The sequence below is a fragment of the Carya illinoinensis genome, chromosome 2 (genome assembly GCF_018687715.1).
Source record: "Carya illinoinensis cultivar Pawnee chromosome 2, C.illinoinensisPawnee_v1, whole genome shotgun sequence".
NCBI lineage: Eukaryota > Viridiplantae > Streptophyta > Magnoliopsida > Fagales > Juglandaceae > Carya > Carya illinoinensis.
The window spans coordinates 36,472,472-36,491,754 of NC_056753.1; the positions used below are offsets into that span (position 1 = coordinate 36,472,472).

General features: G+C 34.8%; 2 protein-coding genes across 3 annotated transcripts; one reads left to right on the top strand and one right to left on the bottom strand.

Moving 5' to 3' along the window:
• Positions 1 to 10,976: 10,976 nt before the first annotated feature.
• Positions 10,977 to 12,777, top strand: LOC122301470 (uncharacterized acetyltransferase At3g50280-like). Its single transcript, XM_043112847.1, has one exon. The coding sequence runs from the start codon at positions 11,029 to 11,031 to the stop codon at positions 12,499 to 12,501; it is 1,473 nt and encodes a 490-aa protein (XP_042968781.1). The 5' UTR covers positions 10,977 to 11,028; the 3' UTR covers positions 12,502 to 12,777.
• A 1,245-nt stretch (positions 12,778 to 14,022) lies between these two features.
• LOC122301471 (putative receptor-like protein kinase At3g47110) lies at positions 14,023 to 17,853 on the bottom strand. Of its 2 annotated transcripts, XM_043112849.1 has the most exons (3): positions 17,716 to 17,853; positions 15,027 to 17,583; positions 14,023 to 14,732 (listed from the first exon to the last, which is right to left on the bottom strand). In XM_043112849.1, exons 1-3 carry the CDS (start codon positions 17,740 to 17,742, stop codon positions 14,296 to 14,298), a joined length of 3,021 nt encoding a protein of 1,006 aa, XP_042968783.1. In that variant the 5' UTR covers positions 17,743 to 17,853; the 3' UTR covers positions 14,023 to 14,295. The 2 variants fall into 2 exon arrangements, with proteins under 2 accessions (XP_042968783.1, XP_042968782.1); XM_043112848.1 differs by having other exon boundaries at positions 15,027 to 17,844.
• Positions 17,854 to 19,283: the final 1,430 nt, after the last annotated feature.

The following is a 19,283-nucleotide window of genomic DNA, read 5'->3' on the forward strand; positions in this document are numbered from 1 at the left end:
GAACGTCAGATGTTCCAGGGATATCTACATCTAAAGTTGATGATCACATAACTGCCAAGACGATCAGACCTTCATGGTGGTTACTATCTTAAATTATATCCTGCTGAATGAAGGTAGTGAACTACGGTATGAAGAAAAATCTTGCAAGAATGGAGATTATGCAAGTCGGAGACTGCACACAAAATGGGCACATCGACTGAAGAAAGGGTATGTTAGCAGCAGGATGAGGAGTCAGTCGGCTAGGTCAGAGATGGAGACCTCAGCAACAGGTTCTCTGATATGTGTCAAGGTCTGTGCGAGACCATTGATTCCCAGTGCAGTGGGAGATGTGTTGCCCTAAATAGATATGTTGATTAAGGGCACTGTACGTGATGAACTAAAGTTATGCATCACTTTAGTTAGTCTTCTAAGATGAAGTCATGAGCTGTAAAATTGTATAGATGATAAGGGATCATGCTGGAGATAGAGGCTAGCATGTTGAGAACCAGTCTCCAAGTTGGAGATTGGTGTGATTGTAGGATTATGAAGCCTGGTTTGAAAGCTGCAAAGACACCAAGTAGATTGTTTGCTCAACTATGGCTCGAGCAAAACTCAGTTTGCTCAAGGTGTATATGAGTGCGGACTCATGGACTCGAGCAAAAGAAGAACCATAGAGAGTTGAGATTGTGCAGTTGAGTACTTATAAATCTCCTCTGAAGAAAATTCCTTACAAGCTCCGTGGGTGTAGACAATGCTAATGCATTTGAAAATGCATTTGGAGAGATATCAGGATATCCATTTGAAGACGTACCTACAGATGCATTTGATAGCGGATCTCTCATGGCTGACAAGCATTCCAATGAAGGAGTGCAATCATTTGAAGGATGCAACCGTTTGTAGCATCCTAGTATGGCACACTTGGGTGGAGGGGGTGATTGTTGGAAAACCCCCCAAGTGTGAAATGGAATTTGCATGTGCAGCTACCTACCCAGCCAGCCACCCACTCCATCGTAATTCTGCAGCAAATATTGACCAAGAGAGCTCTTGATCAAGTTGCACCGAAAGAAGACTTGAAAATTGCATGTGTCTTGTCCCCCATGGTTCTCCTATAAAAGGAGATAAATTCTGAAGATGAAAATCATCCTCACTATGGTGAAAGATCAAGGCAGAGGGCTGGGTGAAATTTGGGTTCATGAGAAATCCAGAACAGAGGCCATTTGAGAGAGATAGAGAGTTATTTATGAGTGTTTGTAAAATTGTATAAACATATTGAAAATATTGATTTTCCGCTTCAGTGGACGTAAACAAGTTGCCGAACCACTTAAATATTGTCTCTCTATCATCTTGTGTAATTTTTAGACAGACCGAAGGCACAACAAATAGCTTTGCACGCAGCTAGCCTTTAGGTCACAAAAGAAAACTTGACTGACAAGATCAAGTCATTTCAGCTACATATCTAATTAAACTCAAAAAAATTATTAATATTCATACAAAATGAATATATATTAATTTATACATATATATATATATTCACATATTCAGCTGCTACATATATGTAGTCATCATATAATATATTTTTATTAGATATATTTTGTTGAATATTTTTATTTCTAACTTGAACAATTGTGTAATCTATAGGGGCATAATAGAGCTTAATTACTAGCTGCCGAGGTATACTAGATGCATGTTTGCTTGACGACAGCTTACAATAGTTGATGAGGTGATGGGAAACGACCACGTTCAGGCCATCGAGTTATAATTTATATATTATATATGTACAATTGGAACTATATAGAGAGAGAGAGAGAGAGAGAGAGAGAGAGAGAGAGAGAGAGAGAGAGAGAGAGAGAGAGCTAGGGGCCCAGACCTCAAGACCCACAACAAATTAAATCGGGAATCTTATACCTGCAATTTCAAATGTTACTTCTGCTGGTTGGACAACCTGTCGAGTTGAAGCTCCTCCTTCATCTCCCTCATTGGGGTTTTGATCCCTTATAGCTAGCCTAGCCGCCTAGTATGTAGAAAGTTTCTCCTCCAAACAGTTAGAAAATATAATTGTTAGTTAGACTATGAAATAATAGAGGCATGGGAACGCTTATTGTAATCTCTGTTATTAGGTTTTCCCTGTTTGTACTCACACAATCATATCAGAATAGACAAATTAAAGATCATCATCAGGACCAAACAAGAAAGAAAATGGAAAACAATAGAACGTGAGAATCAAACATGCATACAATAATATTACCGTCTCAACAAATCAAACCAAACGCAACATACGTGTAAATTTCGTTGCATGTGTTGTTTCTTTATCATTTGATTCTTTTCATGTGAATCCATTTTCCCATTTCTCTATGCGAATTATGAACGCTGTTGTGAATTTTATAAATTGTATGAACCGGCCACTGATCAAACTCAATTATAATATTTTGTGATTCATTCCAAGATCATGAATTCAGTTGTCTGAACCTTTCAGAAAGGAAGCATGGATGGATGGCTAAATACATCATTAAAGAGCGTACGTCAACGGGAACAGCAGTACCCATGCTGCAGACTACATATTCTGGTGCACGAACAGTTACCCTATAAATCTAAACTGACTAATATACATATATAGCTATATATAAGGGTGTCAAACTTTGGACTTGTGCCGTCATGAGTGAGATTATTGGCGATAAAGTAAGCTATTAATGACACAAAGATGGTGGTACCATGTATGGGCAAATATCATGTTAACTTTCATAGAAGATTCATTGTTCCATGTCCACTATCAACCGGCAAAACTCTGAAATTCCTCTGCTCTCGATCAGATCGAGTTCTGTCACATAAGTGGTCCCTAGCTATGATGGACTTTGCTTTTCTTTTTTTTTTTTCTTTTTTAAAAAAACTTTGATCTTATATTTGTTAGAGAGATCGATTAATAGATTTAACTCATAGTTTTCCACCGTAATTTATTTAGGTTTAATTAGAATTGATATAATTGAGATCATTTGAGGCACTACCAAAATAAAGACATGAGTATCCAAATTCTATCATATAAGAGATGATGGGTGTTAATGTCATATTTCGTATACTTTTGAACCAGACTATAATAACTCCAGTCTTTGGTCTTGCACTTGCATATTTAAAGATTATACAGAGAGTCGGGCCTTAGTAGAGGCCGATGAGTCTCTGATATTTAAATTAGTATCACCTTAATAGTTCATGCGGGAGAGTAAAGGAGTCAGAGAGAGCTCTTTGTATTTGGGAGATCGACTTTTATACTAGGTTTCTGGGGGTTGACTGCCCATACCCTGTGTTAGGGAATATGTCCCATCAACTGTTCTTTTGGTCAGAATCTTTTTAATGCGACATGACTCCGAGGGTGGCACAATAAATACAGCGTGATTTCCTGTACTTTATGTCTTGCAAGTGCACTCTATTCTACCCCTCATCACTTGCTGTCAGAAGATCAAGAGCTACCTATGTTTCCCGTCTACCTGCCTTCACAGGCTCTTTGAGGCTATACATCGTAAGGGGATGTCGGGATGATGTGTCTCATCTTTCCTTACATTTTGGGACTTCCCACGTGATTATGGCCATGAAACAATCTCATCTTCAAGGCCAAAGAACCTTAATGGGCCGAGGGGACGCCCAATCGAGCCAGGCTACCCCATGTTTGTGCTTGTCTTCTGACCATTCGGCCCAAGGAAAAAAATCTCCTTACAATACGTTTTAAGAACATATATATTTCAGAAATATTGTATTAATTTCATAATAAATCTTAACATTTTCGTGAAGTGAAGTGATACATTTTTAATTACCATTCATTCAGGCTATGTGCATATGTAAAACCATTTTCTAATATGTATATATCTCGTTAGTAGGTGTATACAGAGAAGGCAAAATTTAAAATAAAAAATAACATTATTTTATAAATCTTATATAGTTTTTTTTTTTAATATAGAGCTAACTACATATCAAAAAACTGTAAGACTATTAGATATATTATATATATTAATTTATATAGGATTAAATCCTCCACTTACGATTCTGAATTCAAGAAAAATGGGCATTGACATTAATAATTAGTTACTCAAGCTTTTATTTCAAGGAAATGAATGATCGTTCGGCGGGGAAAATTAATAATCCGGTATATTGGAAGATAAAATGGGTGGGCTACGTTGGAAATTAATGGTTGGACTCCAGACCAGATCATCCACAAACTTGGATTAATATTTTAAATACTTTTAGGGTGATAAAATTAAAACTGCCAGAGGGGTTGGGATCTTATTATAAACATTAATGTTAGAGATAAGTTAGTATATATAACTCTTTGCTAAAATTTTTTTAAAAAGTGGATTAAAAAATTTACATTTTTTCATAAGTTATGGAAGCACAATAGCTACCATATGCATATCAGATAAGGGAACTCTAGTTTTTGCACAAACAGATTTTATCCACAACACAAATTCAAATGTTGGCAAAGCAGTAGCGGCATTACTGACAGTCCAAGAGGCAGCGAGTAGAAGGCTAAAAACAAACATTATTGAAGGAGATTCTGCACAGATAATACAAGCCATCACCAAGTCAAAAACACCAACAGACTGGAATGCAAGCAACTGCTAGAGACATCTAATATCTACTTTGCAGCTTTGAAGAATGGAAAACAAAAAAAAAAATCATTAATCACAGAATTGATGTCCGTACAATTTAACGTAATGTGTAACCTCCAACTAAGTATATGGAAGCATTTTCCTTATATGAATCTCCCAATGTGTATTACACTTCCCTCGTGGCAAGGACCCCTTCCAATATTGTATAATTAAACTACTACTGAACTGTTTTTCTTGATGAATGAAACTCTTCTGTGTTAGAAAAAAAAAAAAAAAAAACTTACTTTTTTATAAAAATTTTAGGTGTATATTTGAGTCATATTATTCTATTATAAATTTCCTTTGTGCATGGTTGGACGTACGGTTGGACATAACTGGGAAGACGTGTTGCAAGTAGTGTCAAAGTTGACTACAATTAATGCATGCACTTTTGGGAGTACCAGCTTTGTTTCTAACTTCTCGGGCACAACAGCATGCACGCCAGGGAGTCAGGGACGTTCCCGAATTCCTAAAATTCAAGTTGTTCCTGAACTTTCATACACGTGGACAAAACTAAGGTACAACGCAACAGCTAATTAAGATTAATTTCGTGGGTCCTAGTACTTAGACACCATGGCTAATCTATCTATGTATATATATATATTTTTCTCCTGCTGGTATACCTTACATTAACTGACCTAATTCTAAAGTCAAACAATTAATTAGGCCACGTTCGTACGTACATACATAGATGTACCCAATTAAAAACTATATTTATAATTTGAGCACTGCCCAGAAGCCGACAAATCAGAATAGCGGTTGTAGGAGATTCTATCTTGGTTAACCGACCTTTTTCCCTGATAATCATGCATGATCATCAGCTAGCTAGCTAGATAATCTCGTTAAATATTGGGCATTATTAAAATGTACAACTATATCAATATATAAATAAACTAGGCATCAATATGTGACATAAGCTATATATAAAATATATAAAGTAGTAGTAGGCGTAATTAATTTTCCTCGAGAGATATTAATGAAGTTCAAGATCATTATTATATAGGTAAACAGTTAAGGCTAGAATAGATAGAATCTAAGGCCGGCCGGCCATGCATGAATTCTGGGCATTTAGAGAGATAAAAGAGATTGATTGAGGGCCATTCCTATATGAATTATTAAATCTAGCATTTGGGTTGTCGTGGAGTCTTCTCAAAAGTTGAATTATTTTACATTTTTCCAAATTGGTGATAAGTATTTGCATTCATGCATGGCTGAGCTATGTTTTAGCTCATGTTAATAACCTAATCTTTGTCTTCATTTGTACTTATCGATTGAGTCATGATATTACGACGTTTCGAAAGATAGTGAATTATAGGTGGCCGTATCCCTCTTTTTTATTTGTATAGTGATCATCCATTCCTCACCGGTTCAATGTATCTAAGGTGGATTATTTATTTTTTGTCTTTTTATTTTTTTTATTTTTGTCTCAAAAAATGATTATATTAATAAAAGCATAAGATTGTATATATATATATATATATTCTATTATAATAAGTAGCTATCTAATTGTTACGGTAACTTTTCTTATTTTTTCGTTAATTTTTTTTTCATTAAGTTCGTTTGTATTGTAATTAAGTCCGTTACTTTTTTGTTTTAGGGATACGATTGTCTTTTTCTACCTCTCTCTCATTCCCAACTCGCTCTCTCCGCTCATCTCAAACCTCTCTCTCACTCTCTGATATATGTCTCTCTATCTACTTCCCTCAAACTCACTCTCTTACATGTTTTCCTTTCATGATATTTGTCTATGTTATTATAATATATCTTGACTTTAATTTTAAACTAATCTATTTGTTCTTTAACGTATCTAAATATATAATTATTATACTTACCGACTTATCATTATTCAAATATATTTGTTAAAGTTTGTTTTTCTTTGTCTCTATTTATTAAATTATTCATTAATCAAGTTTTTTTTTAAGTATATTATTTTTATAAAAAATCTGTTTAACTTAATTAGACAAATATGATTTACACGTACCCTTCACTTAGTATGTATATACATATATTGAACCGGTGGAAATAGTTCCACCTTAGATACAACAAATGAATATACATTAAGATCTATTGCATGCCTATAATTACTCAATAAATGATGGGGAAAGGAACCAATTAAGTCGGGTGATCCTTTTAATAGGTTGTAAAGAGCTAGCTAGGGTACTCATGATTCGATCGAAAATTGGTCATGTACGTACTGTTTGGTCGCTTTTCTTCGATATTGGAGATATAGCTAGCTAGTCATGTCCATTAGAGGATCAGATGAGTTCGTGATGTACATGACGCTCATGTACACGATTATGATCATGCGTACATATATAACACTCGCGCGCACGTGCTTGGAATAATGTATTATGACACTCACGCATCACATATGATATTGCGTGAGACAGTACTCGTGCCTAGCTACTTAGGAACTTTGAAATTAGTGAGGAAATTAGAAATTTGTGAGGATCGAGACGATGATATTAGAGCGTAAGGAACGGAGAGGAACATAAAGATGAAGCGGATCGGAAAGTAATGATAAACTTGTAATTTATTTTTCCTAACTAATTATGATTGGCAATCTATGAGTAGCACTACGGATAGCCAGTTGGGAGTATTGCTAGTTATAAGGTGTGTTTTTATTTTTAATTATTTATATATATATTTTAATATTTTTAATTTATAATATTATTAAAAAATATTTACTTAAACATTAAACCAAAAATAATAAATAATAGCCAGTAACATCCCTCAACGAAAGCTATCAGCGTACGGTGGCCTGAGCATTTTCTGGCATAATTATTTTCAACAGTAGTACTATTGACTGATGCATGCTTGTCATTGACGTTAATTAAGTACTGTTTTTTATTTTCCGTCTCAACGGTGGATCACTTCTATCCATTTTAAAAAAAAATATATGTGACGGATAAAATACGATAAGAATGTTAATTTGTGATAAAGAAATATTTATTTAGGTATAAAATAATTATTTTAAAAGAAAATAACTGTTTACAGTTGAATAATTTTGTTGTAGTGATCGACTATATACTCAAATTAAAAATCTAATGAATCAATATTTTGGACGCAACCAACCAAATTAATATGCATATTCTCTATTTTTTTTTTATGAGATAGGTTGCTGATCTTAAACATGAATACTATAGGATTCGTTGGTACTTGTACAGAGGTTGCTGATCTTAAAAACGAGTACGTTTAATGGACACGATCAGCTCCTGATAACTAATTTTCTATTTTTTATTTTTGCTTCATCTTGATTAATTATATAATTATAATTTTTAATACCGTACTGTACCAATCTGTACGGCTGAAATATGTCGTATTGGTCACTGGTCCGATGCAGGTATTGTACCTATTTTGTACCGGTCTGAATACTAATCTTATCTGTCGGTATTTTGAATTTCATTTTTATTATTTATTCAAACTATAAGTTTATTTTTTAACTTTTAATCTATACCAGACTATTTATAATTTATATATATGTATTTATGTATAAATTATTTATATATAAACTGTTATTTTAAAATATAATTTATTTATATATCAACTATCTCGAAACGAAATCAATACTAAAATATTTTATTTATATGCTTTAACCGGTAACGCTTATATTCAAAATATAGTATACAACTCCTGTAATTTTACTTATCCAGAGATAACTTTGTTTGAAAAGTAAAAAATAAAAAATTCCAAGTGAAAAAGATAAGAGATAGTGACTAGACTTAAGTTGATGCATGCTTTATGGGGAAAGACTAGACGTTGATATACTTCTTTTCATTTAGGTGCGATCACATGCAGTAATTATAGTACTCTACCTGTTAGGACGGCAACTTTACATAGACCGATTGCAGCCAATAAGTAGGATTGGGACACAAGAATTTCCTCCCACGCACTAGTACTGTCCCATAGATTGGGACTGCATGCCGCAGGGGCTGTTTTTTTTTTTTTTTTTTTTTTTTTTTTTTAACTTTTGCTGTAGTTGATGGATAAACATGTATTAAATTATGAGTAGAACAACGGGACAAATCAATTTTAAGATAAAAATTTAAGATCACACTGATTGCATGCGTATCTGCTCTATATGTGTGGGCATTGTGTTGATAGAAATGCAGCGTTCTACGAAATGTTTTAATGGAAGTTTCAAATTATATTATTTATATTTTAAAAATATTAGTTGATAATATAATTAAAATCGTTTTATTAAAATATTATAAAGAATAAATTTTGTTTATTCTTAAATAATGTAGAATCTCTTACATCATATCTTCATTATTATCATATGAAATATCACATATTGACTTTTAGCATGGATAGAGTTAAGACTCAATTGAGGGAAAAATCTAGAGAGATTCTTATAAGACTTAGGCACTCTCCAGATTAAGTGTGCATGTGAAAATCAAAGTCCTCTTTGCATGCAACAATCGCTTGGTCGATACTCGTTGATGATGTGTTTTCCACTCTTGAACCAATCAACTTGCACCAAGAGATGCAGTACTAGCCCGATATGTTCGATGTATCTCTGATGCTTAAATTAGAATCCAACAGATTGAGAAGACAATAATAAACATATTTTAAATATCTTATCTGGATTAATTGCTTGTTTCGACCTTTTATATAAGAATGAATCTTATTTGATGATGATCAAATAACAGCACGATCCTCTCCTTTTAATATCAGGGCCTTGATTATTAAGACCATGATCCATATCCATCGAAGAAAAAGATTACAACTTTTGACAAATATCTCACCATTTCCTTTTATTTGAGATCTATTGTTATTTATGGTGGTTACTTATCTTGGCTGGGGGCGTGATCCTCTGAAGGTGGGTGTATTATATACTCTTTATTGGCTGGATTAATAGGTTGTGTTAGAACATTCTTAACGGAATAGGTAAATGTAAATACATTGACACAAATGACCAATAAAACATAAAAACATACCACATTAGATTAGGCAAGTTATGGGAATAAGAACTTTGACCTACAGTAAAATCAAGGCTTCAGTCATACTTGGTTGAGAACTGTAGAACGATCAAAGCCTTTTATTAATATTTTCTTCCTCCAGAACACTCTCTCTTCAGTCTTTTACCTCGGTTTCTTGCCGGCTGTTTTTTAGTTTCCCCACAACATTTCTCTCAGTTCTATAATAATTAAAATATGAATTTTTAAATAATAATTTCATTAAAATATAATTATTAACATATAATCTATAGAACTGTAAATGTGACAAAAAATATTAAATAAAAAATTATTAGAAATATTTTATTATTATATAGAAAATAAATAAAAAATTTAATTTAGAGATTATATTTAAATAGAATAGACAAAAATAAAATTAGTGAAATTAGTGAGTTTGCTTTTGACTATTCTAATTAGACTAGTTAGTGGTTCTTCCACTTTACATTGCCGGGCTGATAGGGATAAAAGAGTCCTTCCAATGATATTTAGCAACTTAAAACCCCCATTAATCTCTAAACTGATCAATTGAATATATAATTCGATGCAGAAAGATAAATACGTACTACATTATATTATTATTTAGGTGCTCTTGAGTAATTTACTAGCAATATTAATTAAAATAACGAGATTATCAGGTTCTGTGTGTTTTAAATTTTATTGTCTCATTCAAGCTCATTCGCGTTATATATTTCAAATGATTTGGTATATTTATCATTAAAATTATAAGTTGAAATTAAATAAGCAAAGTTTTGATAAAATAACTGGGGGGGGGGGGGCACAAGTTCCTAATCATGCCATCAGAGACTACTGCAATTCACTCGGAGAAAAGAGAAATCAATTGCACAAGATTAGATCAGTTCGGTATAATTTTTTGTAAGCTAGTAGATATTACCTTAAAAAAATATACTAAAAAAATTATCTTTTATTAGTAAAATTCATCTTTTAAAAAAAATTTATAGAAAATTTATTTATTTAAAACTTATCTATGTGTTACTAAAAAAAACAGATAATTAAAGCTAATATAAGAAGAGTTTTATCTCATTTTATTATTATAATTTTTTTAAATTTTTATATAAAATATAATAAATAATTTAATTTTTTAATATTTTAAAATAATATTACTATTTTAAAAATATTTTATTTAATTTTTAATTATTATCTCAATTGATGTCATTATCTACCATAATTTATCCATCTTAATTTATTATAGCCGTCGTAATGCTGTAGATAACTATCAAAGTACATCAAATCAAAGCACGAAAAAAAAAAATTAAAAATTAAAAATTAAAGTGAACGGAGACAATTAAATTAAACGGGAAATATACAGCACCTCAGCAAGTGCATGAACCCAACCTCCACCTTCTCCACCATATATACCCAGAGTCTCAGTGAGAAGTTGCACGTTCACTGCGAACACAATCCAAACAATATATATCTATTTTGAAAGGAAAAAAAAAAAAATGCAAATGCCTTGCTCAACAGCTTCCTCTTCTCCATCTCTGATATCCAAATGCACTGTGTCTCCGGATCAAATCTCCACTCTCCCAGACCTCAAGCTCTCCGTCTCAGACCTCCCCATGCTCTCCGTCCACTACATCCAAAAGGGCTGCCTTTTCACTCGCCCTTCCATCCCCATCGATTCCCTAATCTCTCTACTCAAGCGGGGTCTCTCTCAAGCGCTCTCCCACTTCCCGCCCCTCGCTGGCCGATTGAAGACCGACTTCCACGGCTACGTCTACATTGAGTGCAACGACGCCGGGGTCGACTTTGTCCATGCCACCGCTCCCAATTTGTTCGTACGCGATGTCTTGGTTCCGACCCGCGTGCCTGATAGCTTCAACGAGTTCTTCCCGTTTGACCGGACCGTCAGCTTCGACGGCCATTTCAAGCCCATCCTGGCCATCCAGGTCACGGAGCTCGCTGACGGCATTTTCATCGGTTGTGCTATGAACCACGCGGTCACGGACGGTACGTCGTTTTGGAATTTCTTCAATTCTTTCGCCGAGGTGTCTCGTGGAGTGAAGAGGGTCTGGAAGCAACCGGACTTTAGCCGCAACTCGCCGCTAATTTCTCCGGCGGTGCTGAGATTACCGGAGGGTGGTCCGAAGGTCTCCTTCTCTATCAACGAGCCGTTACGGGAAAGAATTTTCAGCTTCGGCAGAGAAGCAATTCTGAAGCTGAAAGCAATGACCAACAATCAGAAACGGGTCGATAACGATCGCGTCGATGCCGTTGAGTTGTTGGGAAAGCAAAGTAACGACCCCTATTTAAATAACAACAAAGGTAAGGTGACGACTATTCTGGAGAGCTTGTTCAACAACACCGTTTCGAAACCAAGAAAGGACACGGAGTCAAACAAAAACATAACCTCGGAAATTTCATCGTTTCAGTCGCTCTCTGCGCTTCTCTGGCGAGCGGTAACTCGCGCGAGGAAACTTCCCTCTAACAAAACGACCATTTTTAGAATGGCAGTGAACTGCCGTCACAGGCTCCAACCAAAGATGGATGCGTACTACTTTGGGAACGCAATTCAAAGCGTTCCGACCCTTGCGTCAGTCGGTGACGTTTTGTGTCGGGATCTCCGCTGGTGCGCAGAGCAGCTCAACAAGAATGTCATGGCTCACGACGACTCGATGGTGCGCCGCTTCGTAGAGGATTGGGAGAGAAATCCCAAGTGTTTCCCGTTAGGGAACTTTGACGGTGCATCCGTCACGATGGGTAGCTCACCGAGATTTCCGATGTACGACAATGATTTTGGTTGGGGCCGACCTTTAGCAATTCGGAGCGGTGGTGCCAACAAGTTCGACGGTAAGATATCGGCGTTCCCGGGAAGAGCAGGGGTTGGTAGCGTGGAGCTGGAGGTGGTTTTGGCGGCCGAGACGATGGCGGGGCTCGAGTCGGATTCGGAGTTCATGCAATATGTGTTGAATTAAATGCAAGAACAGAATAAAAAACTTGCATGGACATGTTTGAAATATGGTTTCCTAAAGACAAAATTACGTGAACTCCGAAAATAAATAATGCCATTGATTGTAAGGAAAAATTAGCGATGGTATTGATGGGGTTACGCGACCAACGGCGTCAAAAGCACCGTGTGGAGATCCTGAAGTCGTATAGGAAGGGATGGTTTTCTTTGTCAATCTGTGACATAGATTTTAATTTCTAATTAATGTTTCCTAATTTCTTGCCTATTTATAATTCTTTGCATATGCTATCTTTGTCATTTGTTTATTTACTAATAATTCTACGTACAATCGTGAAGTATATAGGTAAATGCTGCATATATAATCGCTTTAAAAAAAAGTAAGTTTATTATTAAAAAATTAATTTTTTTCATGTGAGTCCTATATTTTATTTATTTTTTAAAAATGATTACACTACGGTTGCACAATTCAGGATTGTAAATATTTTTTTCTGTTATTTTCATATCTGAATTTCTCACGGTTAGTTTGGAAATATATCTCCTTTCAAAATTCTATTATCATTTCATCTCATTTCCAAATATAATTTAAGTACAAATATTTTCAAACTAATCATTATAATTTTTTCAAAATTTTAAACAAAAAAAAAAATCAACATTTTCATATCTTTAAACAAAAATAATATCATAAAACTATATATTCTAACAATATTTTAACTTTATAATATTTTTTTATTCAATTTTTTCTCTATTTTTTTCAAAATTCAAAAAATACTTAACTCAAATTATCTTACTACTATTCACAAATTATTTTATTATTATTCACAAAATTTTTATCTTATCTCACTCTCTAAACGAGCCTAAGTCATAATAAAAATATTACCTTAAAAGAAAAAAAGAATAAAAGGTTATCCTATATGTTTTTATTATCTTCAATTAAAAAGATTAATACCACACATTTTAGATAATTATGTACATTAATTACTTAAAATCAAATCAATAAAAGTCTATAATTTTTTAATTAATAATGAAATGTTGTAGCCATTAAGGATCTCAAAAAAATAAATATATAAACTGATATGATTTTATATAATACGTTAAATTGTATTACAAATCTTACATATTAATTTATAAATTTAATTTTATAAGATGACCATAACGTTTATAATTTTATTTATAATAAATAGCATCCGGCCGTTTAATATAAACCTAATCATGATCACATTTTCACGAGCACTATCGTTTCTTAGAATAAGATATCTCTATTTTATTTAAAATAAATAGCATCCGTTTAATGTGAAACTAATCATTCCACATTTTGAAGGAGACTGATGTCATTTCATTAAGAGCAAACCGTGTTACTTGCACATAAACATAAACAATTCATGAATAGTGTATTTTGAAGTGCATCTTCATAAGAAAAGATATCGTCTAATCACGTTAACGGTAATACTGAATACTGAAGTTGATTTAAGGAAAGTAGAAACACGCACAAATAGCAAGGAACAGATTGGAAACAGATGCCAACCAAAGGAAACGAAAGGAGAAAACCATATTCTTGTTGCCTGTAGGTGTCTCGCCGACAGGGAGTTATGCCTCAATTTCAAGCACGGTGTAGATGTGCAGTACAGAAAATTCAGATAATCTAAAGCATTTGTCTTCGACAGCATTTACCTATCTATATTCTATAACAATCTTCGACTTAAAAACAGAGTACTCCAGAATAAACTCAAGAAAATAAACCGAAGATAGAAAACACTCGAAATTTCTAGGACTTACGGAGCAGATTGTCCAGCATGCTCGCTCCTTATCCATGGTGCCCAGTTCCTAGATAAGTGTTTCGGATCCGATGTAGTTTCCTGATGACTTCCCCCATACTCATTCTCTCTTCTGGCGCTTGTAATGAACAAGAAATGCCGATCTCGAAAACTGAAAGTAAGCACTTCTGTATATTGGCGTTCATCTGGCTTTGGTCCTCAATTTGAATTCTTTCTTCTTCTGCCTCAATAACATCTTCTTCTTCGGTTGCAGTTTCTATTTCATTTAATTCTCTAGGTTTGAGAAGTTTTGGATCCACAATCTGCACAAATCTTTCCGGTAACGCCATCTTAACATAGTTATGAAGGTTGAAAATGTCTTGAAACATGCTGTCAATGGGTCTCTTTCCCGTGAATATCTCCAGTACAAATATTCCGTAGCTATAGACATCTCCCTGTGTCGATGCCTCTCCACCCAATCCGTATTCTACAGTTCAAATATTTCGCTTAAATATGCATACGAGTTAATTTCTTGTAGCTACTTTCAAAATTATATAGGTCATATTATTGATCATATGATACATGTGACATGGAAAAGTAAAGAAAGGCAATGATCAGGATCAATCATGCATGCGGTCATTTATAACTATTTTACAACTCGTTTTCCTGTTAATCAATACGATCACGCCCCTACAAAAATTCATCATTTATATAGGTAGTGTTGTAAAATAGTCTGTGTCATATCTGGATCAAATTAAATTGTGACTAAAAAAACAATTACCTGGAGCAGCGTAACCAATAGATCCTTTTATTCCAATTGTGCTGGTTTGATTTTGAGAAACATCATCGGCTACTGAGAGGAGCCTCGCCAAACCAAAATCACTTACATGCGCAACCATGTCAGTGTCAAGAAGAACATTGCTTGGCTTTAAATCGCAATGAATAATGGGCGGTTCACTGTGGTCATGAAGATAGTGCAGTGCAGAAGCGACATCCATTACAATATTCAGCCTTTCAAGAAGATTCAAATTTCTGGATTCATTTTCATGATTGCCTCTATCTGGATGCAACCACTTCTCCAAACTTCCTTTAGGCATGAATTCAAAAACTAGAGCTTTGAACTCATTACCATTGTAGTCTATGCTAGAACAACATGTCAAGATCTTCACGAGATTCCGATGCCGTATATTCCTCAATGCATTGCATTCGGCAATGAAACTCTTGGAAGCTCCCTTTTGTTGAAGTTTCAAGACTTTGACAGCGACAACTGTCGACCTTTCTTCTTGACCCATAACTCCTTTGTACACCGAACCGAAACTACCGGATCCAATTAAATTGCTGGGAGAGAATCCGCCAGTCACCTGATAGAGTTCCTTGTACGACACCTTCGAAAGCAGGTCAGTTTTGGGAAGTATGGAAGATGATTTCTTTTCTGATTTTTTCCTCCTATACAATACCAAAATGGACGAAAAGAGAATGAAACCTAAAACCCCGCTAAGAATTATGATTATTCTAGAAGCACGGGATTTCGCCCTCTTTTTAACTTTGTTGTCGCATGCTTGCAGTTTCAGTTCCGGGATACCCCCACAAAGCTTTTTATTTCCTGTCACTAATACTGCGGTTGCATTACGAAAGACTCCTTCCGTGGGCACATCACCCTCCAAACTATTAAAAGAAAGATTCAAATATTGTAGCAAAGAAATTTTCTGTAGATCTTTAGGAATTAGTCCGGACAAGTTGTTTGCAGAAAGATCTAAATATTTGAGGTCTACTAGGGCAGTCAAAGACAGAGGTAACTTACCTTGAAATGAGTTATGGTGAAGGTAAAGGGATTCCAGTCTTAAGCAATCCCCAATGGTTATAGGAATCTCACCGGAAAAATTGTTGTTGGAGACATCCAACAGATTAATACTCCTTAAACCCCCTACTTCCTCCGGCCGTAGGGTGCCGGACAATGAGTTATGTGATAAATTGAGTACCCGCAACTGGGATGAAAGAGTGCCTTTGGATATGGCTCCAGTGAGGTTATTTTGAGAAATGTCCAACTCCTGCAAACTTTTGGCTTTTCCAAAACTTATTGGAATGCTTCCTTCCAATTTGTTCTGTGACATGAAAAGTGAGACCAATTGAGTGAGGTTACCTAGCGAGGAGGCTATCTTTCCCGAGAATCTGTTCCCATCCAAATCCAATGCTTCCAGCTTTTGAAACTTCCCAAAATAAGTTGGAATGATGCCAGTAAAGAGGTTTTCAGCCAAGGATAGGAGAGTTAAGTTGATGAGATTCTCCAAAGGTGCAGGAACAATACCTGATATTTGATTGCCATCAAGAATTAGTACCTGGAGTTGCGACAAATTTCCTATGGAGTTTGGCAAATTACCTCCAAAGTTATTTTTTTGAAAATAGAGCGTTTTCAATTTGGTGCAATTTCCCAAAGAAGCTAAGAAATCCAAGTCCTTGGCTGAATTACTTCCAAGATTATTCTCAGCAATGCTTAGCCACTTGAGATCCAATAGGCTTCCCAGATCATTTGGAACTTGTCCCACGAAATTGTTTTGGCCGAGAGCAAGATTCCCAAGCTGAGAAGCATTGGGTAGTGAAACAGGGATAGGACCAGAGAACTTGTTTTTAGAGACGGACAAAAATTGGAGATTAGGGAGAGTAATGCCTATGTTGGCTGGAAGGGTGCCATGCAGTTGGTTAATTCCAATCGAGAAGGTGGTCAAAGACGATAAATTGAAAAGGGAGTAAGGCACCGTACCAGATAGACCATTGTCTATAACTTCAAAGAAAAATAAGTTTTTCAAACGACCAATTTCATCTGGAATATTGCCCACAAAATTATTAATCCCTAAGGATAGTGCTTGGAGTGAAGAAACATTTCCCAAAGAAGCTGGGATGCCTCCGGTCAGATTATTCACTGCAATTAGAAGATATTCCAGCTTCTCAAAAGAGCCCAGCCCAACAGGAATATTCCCAGTAAGTTTATTCCTTAGGAAATTAATGACTCTGAGTTCAGAACAGTGGGTCAAGTTGCTAGGAATTACCCCCACCAAGGAGTTGTTGGCAAGAATGAGCTGTTGCAGTCGGAACAAGCGAGTTACCTGTAGTGGAATTTCACCGGATAAGAAGTTGTCTTGGAGGTTGATGAGCCTAAGAAAGCTGAGGTTGCCAATGAAGGATGATATGGAGCCTCGCAAGGCATAGCCTTGAAGGTCCAAGGCAATGACCCTCCGGTGCTTGCGGCCGCATTTAACTCCATGCCAGTTGCACAAGTTGTCGATAGAAGCATTATTATTCCATGAGCTCAAGATGTCGTCTGGGTCGTTGCTTATGGATTCCTTGAATTTGAGCAAAGCCAAACGATCAGTCTCATATGTTGGAGCGCCTTCAATAGTACTGCTGCTTTGTTGTAAGCATAATAGGCTTAAAGAAAAAATAAGAATCACAGGAAAGTGAGTAAAGTATAATACAGGTAATTTGCAGTTTCGAAGCTCCATTTTTGGAGATCTTTGCCACCACCCGAGAAATAATTTTTGGTGCGAGCTGGGGAAGACCAGGATATTTGCTTTAGGTAGCCTCTTGCATGGATTTTTTTTTTTTTTTTTTTTTTTTTGGCCTTTTTCCTGAATAAAAAGGGTACGAGAGGGTGACTAGATAAGATTTTTATTTTTTTTAGTCAATGTGAACATAATAGCAGCGTGCAGACTGGAAATGAGCAATTGGAGCCGACAGGAAAAGCGTCAATCATTCCGTCAACTCCGGCTTTAACAGTATCTTAATATCTATTTATTTGCCACTCGGCTACAACATTAAATATTTAATAAATGTTAAGACTCACCCTGTTAGTTACGTGTATATACCATTCTCATAAGTTTTAAGTTGCATTTAAATGTTGAAATAATTTTAGATTATTTGAATTAATATGGAAATAGTTATATCTTATGATTTCAATTGATATGTATTAACATATAAATAAGTTGATATTTGAATTGATCTGTAAATATATTTTGTGATTTCATTTCTGACTTACTGTGCATATGCCACTCCCATAAGTTTTTAAGTTGTATTTGAATGGTGAAGTGATTTTAAATGTATAAATAGTAATATTTTGTAATTATCATTTTGCATCAATAAATTTAAAAGTAAGTGAGACCGTACTGATCACGGCCACGACCGATCCTTTAGTACTGGTTTCACGTCAACCATGGAGATAGTTGGCCCGTCTCATAGTGTTCGTTCGTGATCAATACGTTGCGGACAACCTTTCATCACCAACACGATCTTCCACAGACAAGAGGGGTCATATAGGGCGTAGAATCGTAGTCTGTTTCACAATCATCATAAAGTCCAACACCATTTTCACAACTTTCAAAGAATTTTGACAACTTTTTCGGTCTCAATCTAATCAAAACATTTTTTTTTTTATCTCTTAAAAAATATTCATTTAATCATTTACCAACAAAAAATAAATTAATTTTCTACATAAACTTCCAAAAAAACACTAGCTGTAAAATTCTCACTATTTTTATAGACTCAAACATGCGTTCAACGACTTTCACAAAATCTTTACTTTCTCAGTATTTTCAATTTTGTTAAAATAAATTCACAATGCAAATGTGGATAATATCTAAGTTCTATTTCTGTTTTGCCTTTTTTTTTTTTATATAATTATTATTCGTATTCCTTTTTACTTGGCGGGTATTGTACTCTACATTAATTGAGACGACTAGAAAAGTTATGGTCTGCTTCTTCAATGGTCTTCACATCAGTCCCTTTCTCAGGAACCAATAAGTCGAAAATGAAAAGAAGAGAGGTATTGGCATTCACATGTTGGGATGACCAAAAATTTTTTTCCAAGTTTTGATCATATTTTTCTATTTTGACTATTCATCTTTTTAAAATATCTTGGATTCCATTTTCTATTATTTTTCTATTTTATTAAAAAAATATTTTCATATTCTTTATTTATTATTATTTTAAATCATTTCTTTTTACATTTTTAACTATTCAATCATTTCCCTATTTGTTTATCGCAAGC